The 26,475-nt window shown below is 47.1% G+C and overlaps 1 protein-coding gene across 2 annotated transcripts in view; it reads left to right on the top strand.

Annotated features, from left to right (window-relative positions):
* evpla (envoplakin a) overlaps positions 1-26,475 on the top strand; it is an 81,748-nt gene that overhangs the window by 33,502 nt on the left and 21,771 nt on the right. The window contains exons 3-14 of one of the 2 annotated variants that reach the window (XM_043714322.1): positions 994-1,148; positions 3,808-3,931; positions 6,765-6,896; positions 8,853-8,894; positions 10,488-10,649; positions 11,683-11,790; positions 12,865-12,960; positions 15,402-15,527; positions 16,509-16,655; positions 22,152-22,306; positions 24,364-24,506; positions 25,704-25,879. In XM_043714322.1, the coding sequence (XP_043570257.1) occupies positions 994-1,148; positions 3,808-3,931; positions 6,765-6,896; positions 8,853-8,894; positions 10,488-10,649; positions 11,683-11,790; positions 12,865-12,960; positions 15,402-15,527; positions 16,509-16,655; positions 22,152-22,306; positions 24,364-24,506; positions 25,704-25,879 (1,566 nt within the window). Of the gene's footprint in view, positions 1-993; positions 1,149-3,292; positions 3,308-3,807; positions 3,932-6,764; positions 6,897-8,852; positions 8,895-10,487; positions 10,650-11,682; positions 11,791-12,864; positions 12,961-15,401; positions 15,528-16,508; positions 16,656-22,151; positions 22,307-24,363; positions 24,507-25,703; positions 25,880-26,475 lie in introns of those variants that run through there. The other variant, XM_043714323.1, reaches the window with a different exon arrangement.

Consider the following 26,475-nt stretch of genomic DNA (forward strand, 5'->3'; position numbering starts at 1 on the left):
AGAGGCATTTGGATGGGTATATGAATAGGAAGGGTTTGGAGGGATATGGGCCGGGTGCTGGCAGGTGGGACTAGATTGGGTTGGGATATCTGGTCGGCATGGATGGGTTGGACCGAAGGGTCTGTTTCCATGCTGTATATCTCTATGACTCTATGAGGTCAGGCAGCATCCATGGAGCAGGGCAGTCAACCTTTCTGGAATTCCTGATGAAGGGCGTATGCCTGAAATGTTGACTCTCCTGCTCCTCGGATGCTGCCTGACCTGCTGTGCTTTTCCAGTGCCACACTTTTGACTCAAATCTCTATCCATGCTAATGTATAACCCCAATACCGCGGGCACTTATTTTATTAAGTAACTTAACATGTTGTACCTTATCACACACTATCTGGAAATCTAACTTTATTGCATCCAATGCTTCCCCCGTATCTATCCTGCTTGTTACCTCCTCAAAGACTTTGATAAATATTTCAGGCCAGAATTTGGATCATTGTGTATATTCAAGGTTGAGATGGACACATTTTTAATCAGTAAGGGAATCGGGAAAAAGGCAGCAAAGTGGAGTTAAGGATTAACAGATGAGTCATGGTCTCTTTAAATTGTGGAGCAGACTTGGCAGGCAAAATGGCTGATTTCTGCCCCTACATTTTTAAAGGCTTCAAGACATGGTTAAGCTTCACCGTGCAGCTCGGCTGAGTCAGTCACAAGGGAAAAAAATACTTGAAGACAGTGGCTTCAATCTATCCAATATTTAATTGCAAGAAATTTCTGCACGATGTTTGGATGGTCAGTCTGATACTTTGCCACATAACTGAGAAAGAGAAGTCTCTCCAGATTCTCTGGCTATGTTAAATAAATTGATAAAAACTTTAAAACTGACACAAAATGCCATTAAGACCCAACAGCAGGATGGATTCTTAACAAACCGTGTCTGCAGGCAAGATATATTTTGATAGATTTGACCACGTTTGTTTCTCTTGATTGATTTTTTTTCAGGATAGAATAAACTACCAGAACAAACGCCCATTCAAATATGAGTCTGTGAACAATGAAAATTTGGCTCGATCAGAGGGACTCCTTAAGGATCTTTTCCTGGATGTCGACAAGGCAAAGAAGCTGAAACACCCACAGGCTAACATAATCGAAAATGAGTACGTTGAAAGTTAAGGGACACTGCAGTGTCATGGATGATTAATGCAGAGAACATGAGTTAAAATCTCGGTAGGACAGTTTGGGGATTCGTATTGGAGAAAATCTGGGAGTGAAAAGCTTCTGTCTGTAAAAGTGAGCATGAAACTGACAGATTGTACTAAAAACCTAACTGCTTCACAATGGAACCCTATTGTCCTTACCCAGTCTGGGCTGACATGTGAAAGTGAGGACTGCAGATGTTGGAAACCAGAGTTTAGATCAGAGTGGTGATGGAAAAGCACAGAAGGTCAGGCAGCATCCAAGGAGCAAGAAAATTCATGTTTCGGGCAAAAGCCCTTCATCATTCCTGATAAAGGGCTTTTGCCCGAAACGTCGATTTTCCTGCTCCTGCTGTGCTTTTCCAGCACCACTCTGATCTAAACGCTGGGCTGACGTGTGACTCCAGTTCAAAACCAATGTTTACTCTTCTCTGAAATGATCTTCAAACGTGTAGATGAGCTGAGCTCACCATGCAATTCCTCCGGACCATCAGAGATGGGCAATAAATATACTCTCACCATCCAGTGATGCCGACGTCCAGCCCGAGAATTACTAAAGTTAGTTCAAAATCACATTTTATTCCCAACTTGGGCTCATACCGATAGCGCTGGACTGTAAAAATGGGAGAGGCGCACAGAAATAATTAAACTGAGTCAGTTTGGAACTTATCTAGGTCCTATGCAACTCTGACTCAATGTGACATAACCTTCTCAGGTTTTTACCCATATAGACCTGGTTCAGATTCCCGGTTGTCCTCAAAGTGATTGGGAATCCTGGCTCAGTGAAAATGGGTGATGGTCTGGATCCTACTTCAGAATTTTGATGAATCCCATAGGTCATAGAGTCCCGACAGTGCACATACAGGCCATTTGGCCCATAGAGACACTCCAAAGAGTATCCCACCCAGAACCTATCTCCACCTTTACAATGGCTAATCCATCTAGAGCTGCACATTATGGATTTTCTCCCATGGCTCATCCATCTGCAAATCCCTGGTCGCTAGGGGTGGCTTAGCATGATCAATCCACCTAAACTGCCTGTGTTTCGATTGTGTGAGGAAACCAGAGAACCCAGAGGAAATCCACTTCGACACATGGACAATGTGCAAACTCCACACAGACAGTCAGCCAAGGGGGGGGGGGGGGGGGGGGGGAGCTGGCCACCCTGGCGGGAGCGCTGCACCGTCCCACCCTGAGGGAGCGCTGCACCGTCCCACCCTGAGGGAGCGCTGCACCGTCCCACCCTGAGGGAGCGCTGCACCGTCCCACCCTGAGGGAGCGCTGCACCGTCCCACCCTGAGGGAGCGCTGCACCGTCCCACCCTGAAGGAGCGCTGCACCGTCCCACCCTGAGGGAGCGCTGCACCGTCCCACCCTGAGGGAGCGCTGCACCGTCCCACCCTGAGGGAGCGCTGCACCGTCCCACCCTGAGGGAGCGCTGCACCGTCCCACCCTGTGACGTAGCAGTGCTAACCACTGAGCCACCATGCCACATCTTCTTCTTAATCTCATGTTTTTAGAGCATTCACTAACACACCCTTATTCCATGGATCCAAATTTTACTTGATATCCTTGGGTGTTAGAATTTATCCCCACAGAATTCCCAAAAGAATGAAGAGGTGGGCAGTAGATTGGTCCAAATAAAGGATCCTTCATAACAAGGATTTGCTTGACCAACAACTTTGGGGTTACACCTTTTAAAGAGAACTGAATGGATATTTGAAAATAAGAATCATTTAATAGGGTGTAGGATATTGACAATGGACCCAATGCACACATGCGCAGCATTTGTACACGTGTTCCAGGTCAGGTGCTACATTTCAGGTGCTACATAAATTCAGGAGTTATATAATGGGAGGTTACAGCCTAGTGCTTTGAAACCCACAGATTGAGCAGGGATTTGGAAGGTGTGAGTCATTGACAGGGATTTAATTCAGGGTGCTTATCTATAGAAGGATTGCTGTCAGCGACTGTGATATACATTAGGATCTTATTGGGTGGTTTATACAGACAATAGCCAGGAGTGAGGTATGGGCTGACATTTAATTTAGAGCCATGGATGGTTTATGTATAGAAGAACAGATATCTGGAGCGAGTTACAGACTGGGATCTAATCAAAGGGTTAGTGTGGTTTATATATAGAATAACAGATACCTAGGAGTGACTTGCAGATTGGAATCTAATTGAGGGGATTAGAGTGGTTTATATATAGAATAACAAATATCCAGGAGTGAGTTACATCTCGAATCTAATCGAGGGGTTACTGTGGCTTATATATAAAATAACAGGTACCTGGGAGCGAGTTACAGACTCGAATCTAATTGAAGGGTTCAGAGTGTTTTATATGTAGAATAACAGATATCCAGGAGTGAGTTACAGTCTGGAATCAAATGGTGGAGATCAGACTGGTTCATATATAGAATAACAGATAGCAGGGAGTGAATTACAGACTGGAATCTAATTGAGGTACTCAATGGGAAGGGGCTTCACTGAGGCTATATTACTTTGCCACAGCTGACTATTGATAATTGGCTGGCATCAATGTGGCATTAGAAATGGTTGCAGAGGTAACCACTCCGGACTTGGTCAGTATTTTTAATGTGTGTTCCACGTCTGTTTAGTGTCAAGAAAATGCATGAACTCTGGGCTAAACAATGCACAGCATTTCGAGACCTCTATGAGAAGCTGGAAATCCCCAAAGGATACAATTCCGTGGAATGGTCTGACATCCTGGCACAGAAGCAGGTACAGTATCTACCCCACCACCTGCGAACTAACTCGCTGCCCTGTGCACAACACAAGCTCATTGAAGGCTTGCACACTAACTCACGATGTCCTGTTTCCTCTTTTCACTGACAGAAGTTATCGCAGTCTAAATCCTCACCTTGTTTTTAACGTCAGTTCTGGCCTCCACCTCTCCCTGTGGATGTAACCTTCCTGAGACCAATAAGCTCCAGAGGACACTGCACATCCTCAGTTCCCAATTCTGTATGTGGGCCTCATCAGCCTCTGTCTGAATTTCTTTCCCTACTTTCTTCTGGGCTAAACAATGCACAGCATTTCGAGACCTCTATGAGAAGCTGGAAATCCCCAAAGGATACAATTCCGTGGAATGGTCTGACATCCTGGCACAGAAGCAGGTACAGTATCTACCCCACCACCTGCGAACTAACTCGCTGCCCTGTGCACAACACAAGCTCATTGAAGGCTTGCACACTAACTCACAATGTCCTGTTTCCTCTTTTCACTGACAGAAGTTATTGCAGTCTAAATCCTCATCTTGTTTTTAACGTCAGTCCTGGCCTCCACCTCTCCCTGTGGATGTAACCTTCCTGAGACCAATAAGCTCCAGAGGACACTGCTTGTCCTCAGTTCCCAATTCTGTATGTGGGCCTCATCAGCCTCTGTCTGAATTTCTTTCCCTACTTTCTCTTTCTCTTTCTCTCTCACTGTCTTTCAATCTATCACTGTTCATCCTCTCTTCCATGAAAACACAGAGGTTCAGAATTATCATGGCTCTGAATGAGGCCATTCAGCCCACCATGCCTGCACTGGCTCTATGCCCTACTGCTAAACTCCTTTCCTCCGCCATCCCAGCACACCACTTCTATCCACATAATCATCCAGTGCTCTCTTGAATATCTCAATTGTCCCAATCACATTTCCAGGCAGTACATTCCAGGTGGGCGACAGTGAGGTCTGCAGATACTGGAGACCAGAGTCGCGAGTGTGTTGCTGGAAAAGCACAGCAGGTCAGGCAGCATCCAAGGAGCAGGAAAATCGACGTTTCAGGCCAGAGCCCTTCATCAGGAATCGATTCCTGATAAAGGGCTCTTGCCCGAAACATCGATTTTCCTGCTCCTCGGATGCTGCCTGGCCTGCTGTGCTTTTCCAGCAACACACTCTCAGTACATTCCAGGTCCCAATCGTCGTTGTCTCAAAATATTTTTGTCACCTCTCCAATTTGCACATCACATTAAATCTATTCCCTCTCATTCTCGTTATGAGTGGGAACAGCTTCTCCCTATCTACTCTGTCCAGCCCACTCATGATTTTGAAAACCTCTATCAAATCTCCTCTCAGCCTTCTTCAGTCTGAGGAGAGCATTCCCCAGTGTCTTCAATCTATCCTCATCACTGAAGTTTCTCATTCCTGGAAGCATTCTTGTGAATTGCTTATGCACTCTCTCCAAACAAAACATAACATCTTGGAGACGCTTCTCTGGTCTGTCAGCAACTCTGGAGAGAGAGGTACACAGATAATGTTTCAGGTCAAGAATGCAGTGCAGACTCAATGGGCCGAAGGGCCTCTTCTATACTGCGTTATTCCATGTTTCTTGATGTTTCTGAAGTGAGACCGCCAACATGAACTGTTTCTCTGTCAACAGATTCTGATGGAAGTGCTGAATATTTCCAGAACGTTCTATTTTTGTTTCAGATATCTTCGGTATCCACAGTGGTTTCAGTTATAATGAGATCAGCTGTGAACTGTAGATTGAAGGTGCTGAATAGCCAATTCCTGCTCCTTGATCTCCTGTTTTGCTTTTGATAAGATCTCCTTATGTGACCCAGTGCCCAATGTTTTCAGATTATGCTCCGGAGAATTGATCGTATGGATAGTGCTGACTGACTGGATGACATTCCAAAACTAAAACGAACTGGGGATGTAGGAGGAAGTTCCTTGAAAGTGGAGTGGCAGGTAGATAAGGTGTTGAAGAATGCATTTGGCATACTTGCCTTCATTGGTCAGAACATTGAGCATTGAGATGTCATGTTGCGGTTGTTCAGGACATTGGTGAGGCTACTTTTAGAATACTGCATACAATTCTGGTTGTACAATTCTACAGCAAGGATGTTGTTAAACTTGAGAGGGTGCAGGAACAATCTACAAGGATGTTGCCAGGGCTGGAGGATCTGAGCTCCAGGGAGAGGCTGCATAGGCTGGGGCTGTCTTCCCTGGCGCGTTGGAGGCTGAGGGGTGACCTTATAGAGGTTTATAAAATCAAGAGGGGCTTGGAGAGGGTGAATAACTAAGGTCTTTTCCCCAGGGTAGGGGAGTCCAAAACTCGAGTGCGCAGGTTTAGGAGGGGAAAGATTTAAAAGGACCTGAGGGGTAACTTTTTCATGCAGAGGGTGGTGCATGTGTGGAACAAGCTATCAGAGGAAGTGTTGGAAGTGGATACAACTGCAACATTTAAAAGGCATCTGGATGGGTATATGAACAGAAAGGGTTTAGAGGGATATGGGCCAAGTGCTGGCAAATAGGACTAAATTAATTTAGGTTATCTGGTCGACATGGACAAGTTGGACTGAAGAGTCTGTTTCTGTGCTCTATAACTCTATGAATATATCACTATCAAATGAGCAATGGAAAGGGTGCGACACACAACTGTCTCCCTATGTCTCAAAGGTATTGAGCACTGGTTACAATGCACCCCAGCTTTCACCTTCTCTCTACAGCTGTCTGCAGTGCTCTGCCCTCACCTCTACCTCAGGCTTTAAGGCCCTGGTGCACTCTACTGTCCAAAACCATCACCACCTTCCATTCTGTTTAACATCTTCTGTTTCGGTGTCCACAGAGAGAAGTCAATAATGGCGGATTTGGACCACAGTTGTCGGAACTGGAGAGACAGATTGCTGGTCACCACATACTGAGTAAACAGGTTGAAGCCTACAGCCCAGAGATTAACAGCCAGTCCATCGGAAACCCGGTAAGGAAGCAGGCTAGGCATGGGGACAACCGGAATTTACAATGAGCGGAGGACACAGTCCTTGTTCTAGCCCAGCATTGTCAGCAATACTTTGGTTTGTAATTGGCACTACTTCAGAAATGTTTGTTCCTGCTGCATCTCAGAGCAGACAGGATCAGACTCCACACCTGTTTTGTATTGCCAAAACCCCCTCGCTGGACAACTCTACTCCAGCAAATCCCAGCACCAGAGAGTGACAGAGACAGGTTTTGGATAGCAGAGGTTAGAGCACACATAACTACCTTGTTAGCTCCTCAGTAAAACCGTGTGAGCCAGAGTTGAATTCCTGACCCATGAGGGTTATGGATGGCTCACCACTGAATCAGAAAACATTACTTCAGTTTCGGAAACCTGGTCAGCATGGATCAGCTGGGTCGAAGGGTCTGTTTCTGTATGACTTGAGAACATGGTCCATGCAGCCACACCTGTAGCACTGAGGGAGTGTGGCACTATTGGAGGGTCAGCTCTGACAGAGTGATGCACTGTCGGAAGGTCAGTGCTGAGGGAGTGATGCACTGTCAGAGGGTCAGTTCTGAGGAAGTGCTGCACTGTCAGAGGGTCAGTTCTGAGGGAGCACCGCACTGTTGGTGGGTCAGTTCTGGGGGAGCACTGCACTCTCGGAGGGTCAGTACTGAGGGAGCACCACACTGTCAGAGGGTCAGTTCTGAGGGAGCACCACACTGTTGGAGGGTCAGTTCTGAGGGAGCACCACACTGTTGGAGGGTCAGTACTGAGGGAGCACCACACTGTCGGAGAGGCGACACTGAGGGAGTACCACACTGTCAAAGCTACGATGCTAAACAGAGGTTCATTTTCATGAAAAATTCATTTTTATAGTGTTTGAGTTTCCAATGCATTCAAAGTAGCACCTGGAGCCTTCTGCACACTGATGCTGGAGTGAATTTGCTGACGAGTTTGTGCTCTGAGTCAAACTGGATGGAGCAGTTTGCCGCTGGTCTAGCTGCAGTGCTTTATGGATGCACAGACTTACAATCTGTGTTGTTTTGCTGTGACTCCTGTCCCATCCCAATCAAAAGTGCGTCTGACACAGAGATATCCCAGTCTGCCTCCGAGGGTTGCCTTGTGCCACTTTGAACAGGATTAGGAAGTGGGTGTGTCTCACCTTCCATTTTAAATCTCCTGAACAGTAAACCTTTCTGGGTGCTCAATGGTAATTGGTATAAAAGTACTAATAGTCAAGGTGAGGGGTGAGGGCTGGGAGTCAGGATTGGTATTGGCCATGAATACAGCCTGTTGTTTTTACAACTTGGTGGGATTAGAACTGATGACATCTGAGGAGCATAAATGCTGGATGCTTGTTGATTCTGATGTTGGATCATCCTCACACTGGAAGATGAATGAAGAGCCTCTGTAAAGTTAAATACATCAAAGTGTAGATGCAGGAAAACAACAACTAGAGGACTTCTGTCCCAGAGAGATTGGGGACAGGTTTAACAGGCAGCTAACTTGAGAAAAACTGCATGTCTCACATCAACCAACTGGTGAAACTGTATTTTAATGACAAATAGGGAGCAAAGACAGAGGGAACTTGTGGGGTGGAGGTAATATCACTGTGACAGTAATCTCAGAGCTCGACATGGGGCCAAATCCCTCAGTCACAGCTGTCAGAATTTAAGATCAAAAAACAAATCTGGAATGTAAGGCTAGTCTTTGTGATGGTGATGGTGAGTGTTGTAAAAACCTCTCTGATACACAATATCCTCCAGCGAAGGAAATCTGCTGTCCTTACCTGATCTGGCCTACACATGACTCTTGACCCACAACAATGTGGTTGACTCCCAGCCGTCTCTGAACTGGCTGTGTGAGGTGCCCAGTGCAGTTTGAGGTGAGCGACAAGTGTTTACAACTCATGATGCAGAAATGTGAGGAAGCGCCTGTCTTTTCTTTGCCTTACAGGAGGAGCTCAAGTCTGTCCAGAAGCAGTACAAGAACCTAGTGGTGAGTTCCTATTAGCTGCTCCTGGGTGAGCTTATACCACACGTGACTTCAGGCTCAGGTTGTCCTGTGTACCCCTCAGTATGGGAAAGAACGAGCTCTCTTGATGAATTTTGCAGACCGTGTTCTGTCACTCCTTGCTGCATTTTAACTTGATGTTTCCTATCAACTCTGTGATTTATTGTCCATCACATCACACAGCCTGAGGCTAAAGATGCTGGTGCTGGGAATCTTGGGAGCAACCTCTCTCTTCAGATTGTTTCTCTCCTTCATCGATCCTCTAACCTTCTGTCTCTCTCCTTTTTCTGTTTTTCTCCTGTTGCTGGGCTTAGAGAGTCTTTCAACCTGACTTCCTGGGAGTCACTTCCTCTCTGTCAGCTTAACTTCCTGTCAATGCAAGGTTTTTCATTCTTGGTGCCTCCGTCAGTCTTGGGACTCTGTACCTTTGCCACATATGGATCTCTGTTTCTGTCTCCCCTAAAGCCCCATGGCTGTTCCTTCCCCTACCCAATCTACCTGATCGATGTTCTGTTCTTCAGTCCCTTTCCGGGCTCTTACTGGCCAAATACCTTTGCCTAGTATTTGCGTGACTCTGGCAATGCATGATTGTTGAAAGCTATAATCACCCATTTCTCTATTGCAGAGCAAGGAGCAGATCTCTGTTTTATTCCATAGGACCATAGAATCCCTGCATGTGGCCCACTGAGTCCACACTGCCACCCCCTCGCTGAAGAGCATCCCATCCAGACCCACCCCTCTACCCTATTCCTTATTCCTACTAATCCACATACCCCAGAACGCAATGAGGAATTTATCACGGCCAATCCACCCAACCTGCACTGTGGGAGGAAACCGGGCACCCAGAGGAAACCCACGCAGACACAGAGAGAATGTGCAAACTCCACACAGTCACCCGAGGATGGAATCGAACCCAGATCCCTGACACTGTTAGGCAGCAGTGCTAACCACTGAGCCACTATGTCGCCCCACACTTTTGGGATGTGGCCATTGTTAATGCGATCAGCATTTATTACCCACCTCTAATTGCTCTGGAATAGGTGGTGGTAAGCTGCCTATTTGAAACACCTTAGCCCTTGGCATGTTGGTACCCTACAATCTCATGATGCAGGGAGTTCCAGGATTTTGACCCAGCCACACTGAAGGAATGGGCAAACGTGAGGACTGCAGATGCTGGACTTCAGTGTCTAGATTAGAGTGTACAAAGTTAAAAATCACACCAGGTTATAGTCCAACAGGTTTAATTGGAAACACACTAGCTTTCGGAGCATCGCTCCTTCATCAGGTGATAGTGGTGCTGGATTAGGAAAATCAATATTTCGGGCAAAAGCCCTTCATCAGGAAAGGCTTTTGCCCGAAACGTGGATTTTCCTGCTCCTTCAGATGCTGCCTGACCTGCTGTGCTTTTCCAGCACCACACTAATCTAGACACTGAAGGAATGTCCAAGTCAGGATGGTGAGTGGCTTGGAGGGGGTGGTGTTCCCATGTAGCTGCTGCTGCTGTCCCTTTCAGTGGTAGATACTGAGAGTTTGGGAAGTGTTGTTGGAGTCTAAAGGAGTTATGGTGTTTTTATTCAGGAATCCACTCAGTTGCGAGGCCATCAACTGGACAGTCTGTATGACTACATGCAGAGCTGCACCAAACAGCTGGTTCTACTGAACGATCAACAAGAAAAAATCATCAAGGAAGACTGGACTGATAAGATGATGGTGCCAGAGGAGGTCCGCAGGCAGTATGAGGTGAGTGTGGAATGCAGGATACAAATAACCATTGAAAATATGAGCATAAAGTGATTGTTCAGCATTGCAGTGAAGGGTTTGAAATGGCTTTGTGTAAATGGTTGGTGTGCCCACTTTTGGAGCACCTATGTAGTTCTGGTTGCCCTACTATGGAAAGGATATTATTAAAATGCAGAAAAGACTTACTTGGATCCTACCTGGACTAGAAGGTTTGAGCTATAAGGAGAGGCTGGAAATGCTGGGAACTTTTCCCCTGGTGTGTAGGGGAGTGAGGGTGACCTTATAGAGGTCTATAAAGTCAGGAGAGGCATAGATAGGGTAGATAGCCAACAGCTTTTCCCCATGAGAGGGGAATCCAAAACTCGAGGGGATAAGTTTAAGGTGAGAGGGGAGAGAAACACAAAAGAGTGCAGCGGGGCAGTTTTTTTCACCCTGATGGTAAGTGTCTGCCAGAGGTAGTGGTGGAGGTGAGTACAATTTTGTCATTTAAGAAACATTTGGACAAGTACATAGAGGGATAGGTCCAGAAGAATATGAACCAAACACAGACAAAGGGGCCTGGACTAATTGTGAAAACTGGACAGCATGGACAAGTTGGGCTGAAGGGCCTGTTTGCAATGCTGTAAATCTCTATGACTCGAATTTAGAGGAGATAGGAAGGTTATATTGATGAACACATTCATACTGTCACTTCTAGCTCTCATCATACAACCAACCATCAGCATTTGTAGGACGTTTTAATTACATTTATTAAGTTTATCTTTTTGCTTCCTTTCACTATTGGAAGAATTGGTTGAACATGAACAAATAAGATGACTTATTTTATTTAAAGTCACCTTCTCACTTGCTGCATCACTCCTGTGTGATGGGTTATTGTGGCTTTAAGTTCTCTGATTCTTCAGCAAAGACTTATGGGGAGGGAACAGGTCATCGACCTGAAAATGCTACTTCTCTCTTCTCCAGATGCTACCTGCCTGCCATGAGATGCACGCAGCACATTTATTTCCTAACCCTTTGTTTCACTTTCCTGCAGAGCTTTAAAGACAATGGGCTGTTGGATGAGGAAGCCACCGTTAATCAGATTCAGGATGACGGGGAGAGACTGATCAAACTGAAGCACCCTGGCAGTCCGACAATTGAGGTACAAATTTGTTCACACTCACGCATTAGGGAGGTAAAAATAAACCAGACAGATAAACAGAACTATCCAAACCAACCCTTTCAAACCCATGAACAGACTCAATAACCAAATGATCCAGGTTAGACCTGCGATAGGCTTAGGCATCTCTAATCCATTTCGAACCAATCAACAGATCCATTTCGATCCAACCCAACTGAACCAATCCAAACCAAACTGTGTTTTAGCCAATCAAATTGGAACTTAACCAAAATTCAAATGAAAGCCTGTCAAGGCCACGAAAGCAAACCAAATCCACAGCGAATTCATCATGAGCAAACAGGATGTTGGATAAGTGGTGCTGCCATAATGGCAATAGACATTGTTTCATCAGAAAGGCCCCAGGTTTTTCACCACCTGAGGCAGCCTGGTTCCCAGCTCATGACAGTTCAGCAGGACCCAAGGGGGTGGGAGCTGCCACCGTCAGGGATAAAAGTGAAGAACAAGTCCAACAACAGGGGCAATGAGGACTGGGAACAATCGCCTCACTGCAGCTCATTGTCAGTCAATACGCAGTTTTCATTCTTCTGATTGGACCATCCAATTAGGCTTGTTTTTAATGATCCCATATCTCCCAGAGAATTCTTCCTGACTACTGTTCATGTTTGACTGGGGGGTGTGGGGGTGGGGGGGGGCAGAGGAGTGTGGGGAGGGCTGGGGGCAGAGGAGTGTAGCATCAGTCACTGGTGAAGCTGAACCGTGACAGGATGGAGTAGTTGGTTCATTTCATACATGGCTTAGTTCTTTACTGCCCCAAATCAATTGGCTGCAAAGAAGCAACAGGGTACTTGAGCCCTTTTTTCTTGTTAAGCAATAATTGACAGACAATTAGTGACCCAAACCTCTAAAGGCGATGACAATAGTTAAGTACAAGAGCCATAGAGTCATACAGCATGGAAACAGACCCTTCAGTCTAGCCAGTCCATGCTGACCACGTTCCCAAGACTTGATGGGCTGAAGGGTCTTTTTCTCTGCTATGACTGTACCTCACCATGCATTTGCACAGAGGTTGTAACATGTATAGGATCTGTCTTTCAGGCCCATAAGGATGCTGTGAAAAATGAATGGCAACAATTTCTAAATCTCTGCATCTGCCAGGAGGCACACCTGAAGAACGTGGAGGACTACAAAAAGGTAACAAACTGGCAGCTGGCTCCAAGAGACTCTGAGCTTATCCCCGTGCAGTGTGGAAAGTTTTTCATTATGTTGGTGTTTGTGGATGTAAAGGCATTGGATGTAATAGTGGCAGGAATTCTCTCCCTATAGCAACGACCCAAGTAGTCCCTGGTGAAAATGTGTTTGCACAGTTTGGAATGTGGCAGTCATATTATACAGCAGTCTCAATAACTGTAGTTGATGCTGCTAACCCTTTTCAATCGATTTGCTCAGTACCCTGTACTATCCCACCCTGCAATCTCTAGGGCTTGGTGCAAGGAGACTTACAGAGTAACTTCCAGTTACTCTGAGTATCAAAATAGTTACAGTCTCTAAACAGGACAGCCACTGTACATACACCCACCCACCCCCTTCCAGTACGTCCATCCAGGCAGGTGTGAATCCATGAACAAGCTTACTAAGAAAGTCGGACATTTAAGGAATGGTTAAAAGCCTGATGATATCATTTTTTGTGTCTGAGTCACTAGACGTAAAACACTGCTTTTTTCTTCTTCATCTTTGATATGATTGCCTTCCTCTGTCATTGTGCTAATGACTAAACACAACTGTGAAGGAAAACTTTGTTTACCTTTTACCCAAGAACACGATATACCACACCCAACCACAAAGCCTCTTACACAATAGGGAGTAACCCAACGTCTTAATTACTTTTAGCTGAGGGGTTGGGACACAATGTTTTATTGTTACGCCCTCTGTCAGATTATTATTTATCAGTAATAATTCATTGTATTATAACACTGGTTTGGTGAGCTTTAGCTCAGTTTACTGAAGATCATTCTGGCTCCTTGTTCATTGCTTCAATTTTGAAATTCTCACCTCTGTTTTTAAATCTCTGCATCATCTCACCCGTTTTCTATTCCCATCAAACCGCCGACCTCATAGATTTCGGCCTCCTCCAATTCTGATTTCTTCTTTATCAGTTCTCTGCCTGACAACGGGTCAGACCCTCTGCACTGTCACCTCCACCATGGGGTAAGTCGGGGGGCCAGGTGCCAAAAATCACCTCAGCCAGAACAGGGATTGAACCCCTGCCGTAGGTACTGGTCTCCCCCATGCTAACTGCCTCCTGGTGTATTCCAGTTTGAATTATGTCAGTATTGGTGATAATACTTTCTTGTTGTGGTTCTGTTCGCCGAGCTGGGAATTTGTGTTGCAGAATGCCTCTAGGAATTCCCTGGCTGTTCTCTGTTTGGCTTGTCCTATAATAGTAGGCTTGGCACTCATCCACAGATTCAATCAATAAGCACATCGACCTAGACCCAATATACTGACCACTGCAACGGACAGCTGGAACTGACAACCGGAAGCGGCAGATACAAACCACTACAAATGCCGGAGGAAAGATCACAGAAGCGCTTCACAGGAGACTCCCAGGCACGGAGGATGTCACCTAGACAGGGGACGAAACGTCTGCAACACAAATTCCCAGCTCGGCGAACAGAACCACAACAACGAGCACCCGAGCTACAAATCTTCTCCCAAACTTTGATAATACTTTCAGTTGCCTATGTTCCAAGTTTTGGAATCTTCCTTCTACACCTTTCCATCATCTCTATCTCTTTCTCCCCCTGTCTCTCTGAATTTAAGATGCATCTTAGGAGTAGTCATAAAGTCAGAGAGTCATACAGCATGGAAACAGACCCTTAGACCTAACAAGTCTCCACTGACCATGTTCCTAAACTAAACTAATCCCTCTTGGCCCACATCCCTCCAAACCTTTCCTATTCATGAACTTATCCAAATGTAGATTAGATTCCTTGCAGTTTTTTCTTTTTGGAAACAGGCCCTTTGGCCCAACAGGTCCACACTGACCCTATGAAGAGTAACCCACCCAGACCTATTTCTCTCTGACTGATGCACCTAACACTACGGGCAATTTAGCATGGCCAGTTCACCTGACCTGCACATCTTTGGACTGTGGGAGGAAACCGGAGCACCCGGAGGAAACCCACGCAGACTATACCCACATCTGTCACTTCCTCTGGCAGCTCATTCCACACACAAACCACTCTCTGTGTCAAAATGTTGCCCCTCATGTCCTTTCTCCTCTCACCCTAAAATATTCCTCTTAGTTTTGAACTCCCCCACCCTAAGGAAAAGACCCTTGCCACTCACCTTATCCATGCCCCTCATGATTTTATAATCCTCTGTAAGGTTACCACTCAACCTCCTACACTCCACTGGAAAAAAGTCCCAGACTATCCAGTCTACTATCGCTTTGTTCAAACGTTTGTTCATCTCCCCTAATATCTCCTCGAGTGTCTCAGTGTTGTTGTATTTACAGGCCCTGTAAAACACTTTGTGGTGCTTTCTTACATTAAAGGCACCATATAAAATTAAGTTGTTTTGTAACTGTAAATAAGTGTAATTATTTCTCCTCTCCCCCTTCCCTTCTGTAGTTCCACTATGATGCTGACACCCTTGCTCAATCCATTAAAAAGCACAATACCGATCTGGACAACAAGTTCTCGAGGTACAACAAGGATAATGCTCGGCTTGTGTCTGACCTGCTTCACCAGCTCGAGGTGAGGATGAAGAACCAGGCGTCCATTGGATCAAACCACTTTCTCTTCAAGTCCACTCACTTGTCGTCATAAAACCCTGATGGGGCAGTTAAAAGCAGGAATAAATCTAGTGTTGCCAAAGTCTCCAGTATTAAAATTAATCTTTTGAGTATGCTTTCAAAAGAAAAAGACACAATTTGTTTAAGTTTTGCTTCAAGCACTCATGAGGGCAATTCATAATGTAAAGAGGAACAACATTTTATGTGAAAACAGAGTGCTGATTGGTCGGCAACTGGGCTCTGACTGGTAGAGGTGCTACCTTGGAAAATGCACCAGTTAGATGATGATTGGCAGTTAACTGCCGAGTATTATTTAAACTTAAATCGGACAGGTTGACTTCGATTGGCCAAGCATCACCAGAGAAGGGCTCTCATATGTTTTGTAGAGTTGGAACAAGCACAGTGTGCGTATCTGTTCTTTCTGTCTGCAAATGTATGATCTATAGACAGCTTCCAGGAGGAAACCATCAGCCCATTAGAGTCGTAATGACTCAGCATAACTAGTCCCACTCCCTGCCTTTCCCCGTAGCCTGGAAATGTTTTCTCTTCAGGCATTTGACTAATCAGTTTTCTTTTTAAAAAACAAGCTTGAACCTGCCTCCATTGCACTCTCAAACATTCCCAGTTCTAAGCCCTCACTGTCTAGAACGTTTTCCATGCCCCTTTGGTTCCTTTGCCAATCAGAATGGTGTCTTCCAGTTCTTGATCTTTCCGCCAAAGGGAATTGGTTTCTCATTGATTTCAAAGTCCTCTGTCAGGATTCCCAATTGGATTTATCGGTGTCTGTATTTTATTGATGGCCTCTTCCTCACTGAAGGAAGCATTCTCCCAATATCTACGCTATCAACATCTTTCAGAATCTTACAGATAAAGGATTCCCAGATCCCACTCTTCTTTTTGACTGTGGCCACTCATTCAAATTCTTATTTTCTATTGTACACAGAATGATGAGAAGAATATCATCCAAATGGACAAAGATATCAATGATTTGAAGAGGGAGAGCCAGCAGATTGTACCACTGAAAGCCAGGCGTACCCCAGTCTCCAAACCCCTGCCGGTGGATGCCCTGTGTGACTGGGAAGATGGACAGGTGAGGCAGAGAAACACAACCAACAAGCAATGGATTTGACAGTCTGCCAAATCTGAAAGCAAACAGTGAAAGGTATCCTCAGACATAGATCAGAGGAAGGTCCTAGGAACAGGAGCAGGCCATTCAGCCCTTGAAGTCTGTTCTGCTGTTCAGTAGATGGTGGCCAATCTGTATCTTCAGCCCTCATCCAAGTTGTTTCTACATATCCCCCGATACCCTTAAACCAACACAATGTCTAGCTTGAGAATTAATAATCGGACCAAAGTTTGGAAATTGATGTTCCTGAATCCTAGATTGGTCACTTCCTGACTTCACTGCTGAAGAGCCAAGCCCCACCCTTCATAAAATCAGCAGAAATAGGAAGAGGAGTGGCCCATTCAGCCCCTTGAATCTGCTGAGGCATTCAGTACAATCCCAGTAGATCTGATTGTGGCCTGAACTCCATTTTTAAGTCTGGCCCCAAAGCCATTGACTCACTTGTTGGTCAAAAACCTGTCCGACCTGAATATATTCAATGACCCAGTCTCCACTGCTTACTAGGGGAGAGAATTCCAAAGATTAATGTCCCCTCTGAGAGGAAATCCTTCCTCATCTCCCTCTTAAATCAGACAGCCCCTATTATTTATAAACTGTCTTCCTTGTCCTCTATTCGAGGGGAAGCTTCCAGCCAGCATTCACTTTGCCACATTTCAATAAGATGACCCCTTCATCCTTCTAAACTCTAATGTGTTTAGATCCAACCTGCTCAACATTGCCTCAGAAGACAACCCTTAACCCTAGTCCAGTGAATGTTCTCTGAACACTTCCAATGGAATTAGATATCTCCTGAAGTAAAGACTGTACACATTGGACCAAATGCTGTTTAGACTCTATAGGGGGGAGTACACTGGAAATCAAGAAACACTATTTCACAGGTTGTATCAGAGTGTAACAGTTTTATTTAACCACCAAATTGGTCAATTTATTTCTTCCTTCTCCTGCTACCCAGGATAAAAGGAATGTCCAGCAGCCTCTTGTAGTTAATGCAAAAACAATCCATTTACTACAAAGAAGCTGATTCATTCACTAAGTGGTAAAATTAGTAACAACTAAGCCGCAATACAAAAGTAACAGCTCATAAAATCACCGTAGAGACCCTACAGTGTGGGAGCAGGCCTTTCAGCCCATCAAGTCCACACCAACCCTTCAATGAGCATCCCACCTACACCTACCCCTACCCTATCCCTGTAACCATACATTTCCCATGGCTAATCCACCTAGCCTACACATCCCTGGACAGTATGGGGCAATTTAGCATGGCCAATCCATCTAACATTCATATCTTTGGACATCCTATCCCCTTAAATCCCAAATCTATCACATGATAGATCTGACTATACAACTCTGATGAGGTGGAAAGGTTTTTAAACAAAGTGGGAAAGAAAAACAGCATGGTGGAGCAAGATTCCAACCTCAAAAGGATAACTCAAAGGAAAACAATCTTCTGTTGACAAGAACAAGACAGCTGTAGAATCGATAAGGTCTTCAAATTAGACTTGAATCCAGATGAGAGTCAGTGATACTTGACCTGATCGGGTCCCTACGATATTTAACAGAGAGATTATAATGCTGCAGCAGGGGTCATGTTTCTATATTAGGCATTGGGTTTGCCCAAGTCTGGAGCATAGTTCCATCTATTGTCTATTAGTCAAGGTAATCAGCTTTTTTGCCCATTAACATATCTATCTATAACTCTTTACAAATTATTTCAATGCTCCTCATAACTTGCTCTTCTGCCTATCTCTACATTGCAAATAACTCTGCCTACAATAGTCAGTGAGTTTTGAGAAGATTTGTAGCTCAGGTTGAGGTTTTGGATGTAGGTTTGCTCGCTGAGCTGGAAGGTTCATTTCCAGATGTTTTGTCATCCTACTAGGTAACATCTTCAGTGGGCCTCAGGCGAAGCACTGCTGAAAATTCCTATTTTCTATTTATATGTTTGGGTTTCTTTGGGTTGGTGAAGTCATTTCCTGTAGTGATGTTATTTCCTGTGGTGAAGTCACTTCCTGTTCCTTTTCTCAGGGGTTGGTAGATGGGGGTCTAACTCGATGTGTTTGTTGATAGAGTTCCGGTTGGAGTGCCATGCTTCTAGGAATTTTCGTGCATGTCTTTGTTTGGTTTGTCTTAGGATGGATGTGTTGTCCCAGTGGAAGTGGTGTCCTTCCTCATCACCAGGTCCTGTTCATTCATCACCCCACCAATTACAGTGTTTCCTAACCTCGCACCCACCTCTTTACCCTTCTGCAGCACAACAACTCTCTCAAAATGCTGTCTTACCTCAAAGTTGTGCATGACCTTGGGTATCCTTGATTTCCTTCACCCCACTATGGGCAGCCATGCCTTCAACCCCCTTACAAGTGGCCATGCCTTCACCCCACTATGGGTGGCCATGCCTTCACCCCCTTATGGGTGGCCATGCCTTCACCCCCTTATGGGTGGCCATGCCTTCACCCCACTATGGGTGGCCATACCTTCACCCCACAATGGGCAGCCATGCCTTCACCCCATTATAGTCGGCCATGCCTTCACCCCACTGTGGGCAGCCATGCCTTCACCCCATTATGGGCGGCCACGCCTTCACCCCGTTATGGGTGGCCATACCTTCACCCGACAGTGGGTGGCCATGCCTTCACCCCACAATGGGCGGCCATGCCTTCATCCCACTGTGGGCAGCCATGCCTTCACCCCCTTATGGACGGCCATGCCTTCACCCCCTTATGGGCGGTCACGCCTTCACCCCCTTATGGGCAGCCATGCCTTCACCCAACAGTGGGCAAACATGCCTTCACCCCACAATGGGCAGCAATGCCATCACCCCATTATAGGCGGCTATGCCTTCACCTGACAGTGGGTGGGCATGCCTACACCCCACAATGGGCAGCCATGCCTTCAGCCCACTATGGGTGCCATGCCTTCATCCCCCCAATGGGCAGCCATCCCTTCATCCCAAATATGGTGGCCATGCCTTCACCCCACTGTGGGCAGCCATGCCTTCACCCCATTATGGGCGGCCATGCCTTCACCCGACAGTGGGCAGCCATGCCTTCACCTCTCTATGGGCTGCCATGCCTTCACCCCCTTATGGGCAGCCATGCCTTCACCCCACTGTGGGCGGCCATGCCTTCACCCGACAGTGGGCAGCATGCCTTCACCCGACAGTGGGCGGCCATGCCTTCACCCCCTTATGGGCAGCCACGCCTTCACCCCCTCATGGGTGGCCACGCCTTCACCTGACAGTGGGCGGGCATGTCTTCACCCCCTCATGGGTGGCCATGCCTTCACCCCCTGACAGGTGGCCATGCCTTCACCCCGCTATGGGCAGCCATGTCTTCACCCCCTTACAAGTGGCCATGCCTTCACCCCATTATGGGTAGCCATGCCTTCACCCCCTTACGGGTGGCCATACCTTTACCCCACAGTGGGCAGCCATGCCTTCTCCCGACAGTGGGCGGCCATGCCTTCAACACCACAATGGGCGGCCATGCCTTCATCCCCCTTATGGGCAGCCATGCCTTCACCCGACAGTGGGCGGCCATGCCTTCACCCAACAGTGGGCAGCCATGCTTTCACCCGACAGTGGGCGGCCATGCCTTCACCCAACAGTGGGCAGCCATGCTTTCACCCCCTTATGGGCAAACATGCCTTCACCCCACTATGGGCAGCCATGCCATCACCCCCATTATAGGCGGCCATGCCTTCACCTGACAGTGGGCGGGCATGCCTTCACCCGACAGTGGGCAGCATGCCTTCACCCGACAGTGGGCGGCCATGCCTTCACCCCCTCATGGGTGGCCACGCCTTCACCTGACAGTGGGCGGGCATGTCTTCACCCCCTCATGGGTGGCCATGCCTTCACTCCGCTATGGGTGGCCATGCCTTCACCCCCTGACAGGTGGCCATGCCTTCACCCCACTATGGGCAGCCATGTCTTCACCCCCTTACAAGTGGCCATGCCTTCACCCCCTTACGGGCGGCCATACCTTTACCCCACAGTGGGCAGCCATGCCTTCTCCCGACAGTGGGCGGCCATGCCTTCAACACCACAATGGGCAGCCATGCCTTCACCCCACTATGGGTGGCCATGCCTTCATCCCCCTTATGTGCAGCCATGCATTCACCCAACAGTGGGCAGCCATGCTTTCACCCCCTTATGGGCAAACATGCCTTCACCCCATTATGGGCGGCCATGCCATCACCTGACAGTGGGCGGGCATGCCTACACCCCACAATGGGCAACGATGCCTTCAGCCCGCTATGGGTGGCCATGCCTACACCCCACAATGGGCAGTCATGCCTTCACCCGACAGTGGGCGGCCATGTCTTCCTCCCCTCAATGGGCAGCCATCCCTTCATCCCAAATATGGGTGGCCATGCCTTCACCCCACTATGGGCAGCCATGCCTTCACCCCATTATGGGCAGCCATGCCTTCACCCCCCAATGGGCAGCCATACATTCATCCAACTATGGGTGGCCATGCCTTCACCCCACAATGGGCAGCCATGCCTTCACCTGACAGTGGGCAGCCATGCCTTCACCCCCTTATGGGCGGCCATGCCTTCACCCGGCAGTGGGCAAGCATGCCTTCACCCCACTATGGGTGGCCATGCCTTCACCCCACTATGGGCGGCCATGCCTTCACCCCACTATGGGTGGCCATGCCTTCAGCCCACTATGGGTGGTCATGCCTTCACCCCACAATGGGCAGCCATACCTTCACCCCCTTACGGGTGGCCATGCCTTCACCCCCTTACGGGTGGCCATGCCTTCACCCCACAATGGGCAGCCATACCTTCACCCCCTTACGGGTGGCCATGCCTTCACCCCTTACGGGTGGCCATGCCTTCACCCTACTATGGGCATCCATGCCTTCAGCCTGCTATGGGTGCCCATGCCTTCAGCCCACTATGGGTGACCATGTCTTCACCCTACAATGGGCAGCCATGCCTTCACTCACTATGGGTGGCCATGCCTTCAGCCCAGTATGGGTGGCCATGCCTTCACCCTTGTATGGGCGGTCAGACCTTCAGCTCCTCTTGTCCCTAGCTCTGGAATATCCACCCATCCCTAAACCTCTGACCTTATCTTGCTTTAAGACCCTTCCTAAGATTACCTCTTTGACCATGTTTCTGGTCATCTGTCCAGACCTCAGGCACAATGGCAATTTTAGTCAGATTATGTACCTTGCAAAGCACCTGGGACTTTGTATATTACATTAAAGACGCTAAAAGAATTCAGGTCGCTGAACTGCCCGAAACGTCGATTCTCCTGTTCCCTGGATGCTGCCTGACCTGCTGCGCTTTTCCAGCAACACATTTCCAATCAGAAACTTTGGGCTCACTTATTTGTCTGCAGGGTGAAAGATCACATTTCGTTCTGAAGTTCTGTAAGTGGCTGAGATACATTGCCAAGCTGGCAGTCTCGTCGATCTGAGGAGAATATTTCTTTGTCCTTTACAGAATGAGATCAGCCGAGGTGAAAAGTTGATCCTTCAGAACAACTCGGACCCTGAGAGCTGGGTGGTGGTGAACAGTGCGAAAGAGACCAAACGTGCCCCCGGGGTCTGTTTCAACATCCCTCCACCTGACCCAGAGGTCACAGCCCTTGTAAACAGGTCAGCTCATTTTCATGTCCCTACTTGCTTATCCAAGGCGTTTTTACTTACAGAATGCTCCCCATGGAGATGATGGAGAGGGTGGGCTAACCAGTTGGTAGTGGCCAAGTCTGAAGAAAAGCCCCCTCAACAACCTGGAACTTGAATACTGACCAAAAATGTACACCTTTTGTTGAAGCTTTTCATTTTGTACTAATCAGGACAATTTGCAAGAATACCAATAAAGGGAACAAAAAACGTTAGTATTATATGAGAAGAAAGTATTCAATGGTTGTCAAGTTGGCACTAATTGCTGGAAGTGTTGCCATTTTTACATTCCCCAGCTCTGCCAATCAAGGTCTACTTGCTAACCAATTAGAACTCTCCTCTCATCACACAGCATTGCCCTTTTGTGAAGGGCAGGGCTTGTCACTGGCCACTCGGGTGTTTTCCTATCTTCCTGGTGGTGGAAATTGAATAAAGATTCATGCACCTTGTGTCTTTCACTGTGTCTCACACCTGCACACACACAACATGGGTGCTGGAGAAAAAATAAGCACTACAGCAGTTAGACGGTAGTGTGGGGGTTAAATTTATATATAAAAAAACTCTAGGGACCCCTCCAACTCTATTTTGATTTAATCCCTGCCCTCCCCTTCACTGTTTAATCACACAGCATTGCCCTTTTGTGAAGGGCACTGCTTGTCACTGGACACGCGGGTGTTTCCTATCTTCCTGGTGGTGGAAATTGAATAAAGATTCGTGCACCTTGTGTCTCTCACTGTGTCTCACACCTGCACACACACAACAGGGGTGCTGGGAAAAAAAATAAGCACTACCGCAGTTAGGCGGTAGTGTGGGGGTTAGAAAAAAAATAAACAGGAGTGCCAGAAGTTCTGTTCTCTCCGAGAGCTGCCTCTGAGAGAGCTGGATCAGTATGCGTATTCAAGGACTGTCCAAAAAAAAATAGAACTCTCCTCTCAAATGATATAAATGTTGTTTTTGTTTTTCTCTTCATTGGAATTCTTGCAATTTGTGAGTGCAAAATGAAAAGCTTCAACAAAATGTGTCTATATTCAGAAATGCTCAAGTTCTGATCTAACAAATGGCTGATTGTACTGATTTTCAATGTGGTGTGCCCAATGTCATTCCAGCAACGATTGGCTAATGGTACATCCATTTTCAGCAGTGTAGAAATACAATTTCCTAATCCCCCTTCTTTGCTCACTTCCATGTTATACCCATCATCACATTGTGGTGTTACTGAATGAGTCTTAACTTGTACCAGAATGAGGCTCAATTCCAGGCAGATTTCCATCAGCATTTCCTCCTGTCCCCCAGCCCAGTGGGTCAAAGGGCAGTGTAAACCTCCGTTACACATTTTGCTCAACATTTCTGCCAAGTTCTGGCATTCGCTCAAGACAATCCCCAGTGAGCGCAGCAAAGGCAGTTCCATATCTGTGTAAGAGGGTAAGGCGCCTTCCACACCCTAACAGGGCTGCTCTGGCGAGTTATACCCTCCCTCATTGCTGCCTCACAGCGCCAGAGACCCGGGTTCAATTACCGCCTCAGTCTGTGTGGAGTTTGCACATTCTCCCTGTGTCTGCGTGGGTTTCCTCTGGGTACTCTGGTTTCCTCCCACAGTCCAAAGATGTGCAGGTTGGATGCATTGGCCATGCTAAATTGCCTGTAGTGTTAGGTGAAGGGGTAAATGTAAGGGAATGGGTTTGGGTGGGTTGTACTTCAGCGGGTCGGTGTGGATTGGTTGGACCGAAGGGCCTGTCTCCACACTGTAAGTAATTAATCTAAACTAATCTAATCTAATCCAATCTAATCTAATCTAATCTGATTACCCCTCATCAGAGACAGCACAAGGTGAAAGACAGAGTAATGCTCCCTCTACACTGTCCCCATCAAACATTCCCAGGACAGGGGCAGCACAGAATTAGATACAGAGTAAACTTCCCTCCACACTGTGCCATCAGTCACTGAAAGTCTCAGATTGAATCCATGTGACTCCTTTTGCAGTGTTGCCAGGTGCAGTGACAGTTCTGTCTGTGTGTGATATCTGTTTGTAGGTTGGCGAAGGATTTAGACGATTTAAAGAAGAAGCGATCAGACACTGAGAACAAGCTGAGAAACCGTTACAACGAGTTGAACAAACTGAAACAATCCAATGAAAACAAACAGAGCAGCCTGCTGAACCAGTCTGCTGCACCAGGTGAGCGAAATCCCCCAACACTGTGAGGCTTGGCTGGGATGGAGTTGCTCTTGTAGCCCAGTGATAATGTCTCTACTTCTGAGCCAGGAGGCCTGGGTTCACATTGCACCATAACATCTCTGAGCTGGTCAATTAGAAAATATCTTAAATCCCTTGGACACTCATTAAACATTCAACAGAATGTCTGCACAGTGTGTGGCCCAACCACCAACCCAACTCTGAGAGCTTACATTTTCATGTCCAGGGTCTGGAGCTGCAGTTTTAGTCTCCATGCTGTCCCTGCCTGGGGAGTGTTTGATGGGGACAGTGTAGAGGGACCCTTACTCCATCTAACCCCATGCTGTCCCTGTCCTGGGGCAGGGGGGGTTTGATGGGGGGACAGTGTAGAGGGACCTTTACGACCTTTACTCCATCTAACCCCATGCTGTCCCTGTCCTGGGGGGGGGGTTTGATGGGGGACAGTGTAGAGGGACCTTTACTCCATCTAACCCTGTGCTGTCCCTGTCCTGGGAGGGGGTTTGATGGGGGACAGTGTAGAGGGACCTTTACTCCATCTAACCCCGTGCTGTCCCTGTCCTGGGGGGGGGGGGGGGTTTGATGGGGGACAGTGTAGAGGGACCTTTACTCTATCTAATCCCATGCTGTTCCTTTCCTGGGAGTATTTGATGGGGGACAGTGTAGAGAGAGTTTTACTCAGTATCTAACCCTGTGCTGTCTTGTCCTGGGAGAGTTTGATGGGGTAGCTTAGAGTTAGCTTTACTCTGTATTTAACTACCTGCTATCCATGTCGTGGGAGTGTTTGATGGAGACAGCGTAGAGGTAGCTTTACTCTGTATCTAATCCTGTGCTGTTCCTGTCCTTGGAGTGTTTGATGGGGACAATGTAGAGGGAGGTTTACTCTGTATCTAACCCTGTGCTGTCCCTGTCCTAAGAAAGTTTGATTGAGCAGCGTAGAGTTAGCTTTACTCTGTATCTAACTGCCTGCTGTCCCTGTCCTGGGAGTGTTGGTGGGGTCAGTGTCGAGGCAGCTTCACTGTATTGTAGTACTCACTGTCCTTATGGTGATGTGAGTTAGACATGCACAATCCTCCTTTGGGCCTGTTCTAACCCCCAGACCTTATCCCACTCGATCGCTCTAATCTGTTTTGCTGCTTGCTTCTCTCCTGCGGTTCCTCATTGTCCCTTGTTTCTTTACAGGTTACAGCCTTGCCTCAGCCAAGGATGACCCCCAGAGTAAAGAGCTCCTGTCCAAACTGGACAAGGTCCATGGAGATCTGGGAGAGGCTGAGAAACAGATCATCAACCAACTGCGTGTACCAATTGATCAAAGTGCTCCCAATAAGGACATCACCAAACGCCTCAAGGATCATGAGGTGGGCTTGCCTCATGGGAACTTGCAAGGGTGCTTCATACTCAGAAACTGAAACATTCCAACTGGTTTGAAAGTGTTAAGAATTCTTCCGCTGGGCGGAATTCCTGTGACAAAGCAATTCAAAGCACAGATTCAGGAGGAATGGTCAGCTATTTAGAACCAAGATGAGGTGAAGCTCCTTCCCTAAGGGTGATGAATCTTTGGAGAACTCCAAACCCTAGGAGCTGTGCCCATTCACAATTTCACATTCAAGTACTTTTTTTGTCATTTACATAAATGATTTGGATGCGAGCATAGGAGGTACAGTTAGTAAGTTTGCAGATGACACCAAAATTGGAGGTGTAGTGGACAGCGAAGAGGGTTACCTCAGATTACAACAGGATCTTGACCAGATGGCCAATGGGCTGAGACGTTGCAGATGGAGTTTAATTCAGATAAATATGAGGTGCTGCATTTTGGGAAAGCAAATCTTATCAGGACTTATACACTTAATGGTAAGGTCCTAGGGAGTGTTGCTGAACAAAGAGACCTTAAAGTTCATAGCTCCTTGAAAGTGGAGTCGCAGGTAGATAGGATAGTGAAGAAGGCATTTGGTAT

This window comes from Chiloscyllium plagiosum, chromosome 24, assembly GCF_004010195.1.
Source record: "Chiloscyllium plagiosum isolate BGI_BamShark_2017 chromosome 24, ASM401019v2, whole genome shotgun sequence".
Taxonomy (NCBI): domain Eukaryota; kingdom Metazoa; phylum Chordata; class Chondrichthyes; order Orectolobiformes; family Hemiscylliidae; genus Chiloscyllium; species Chiloscyllium plagiosum.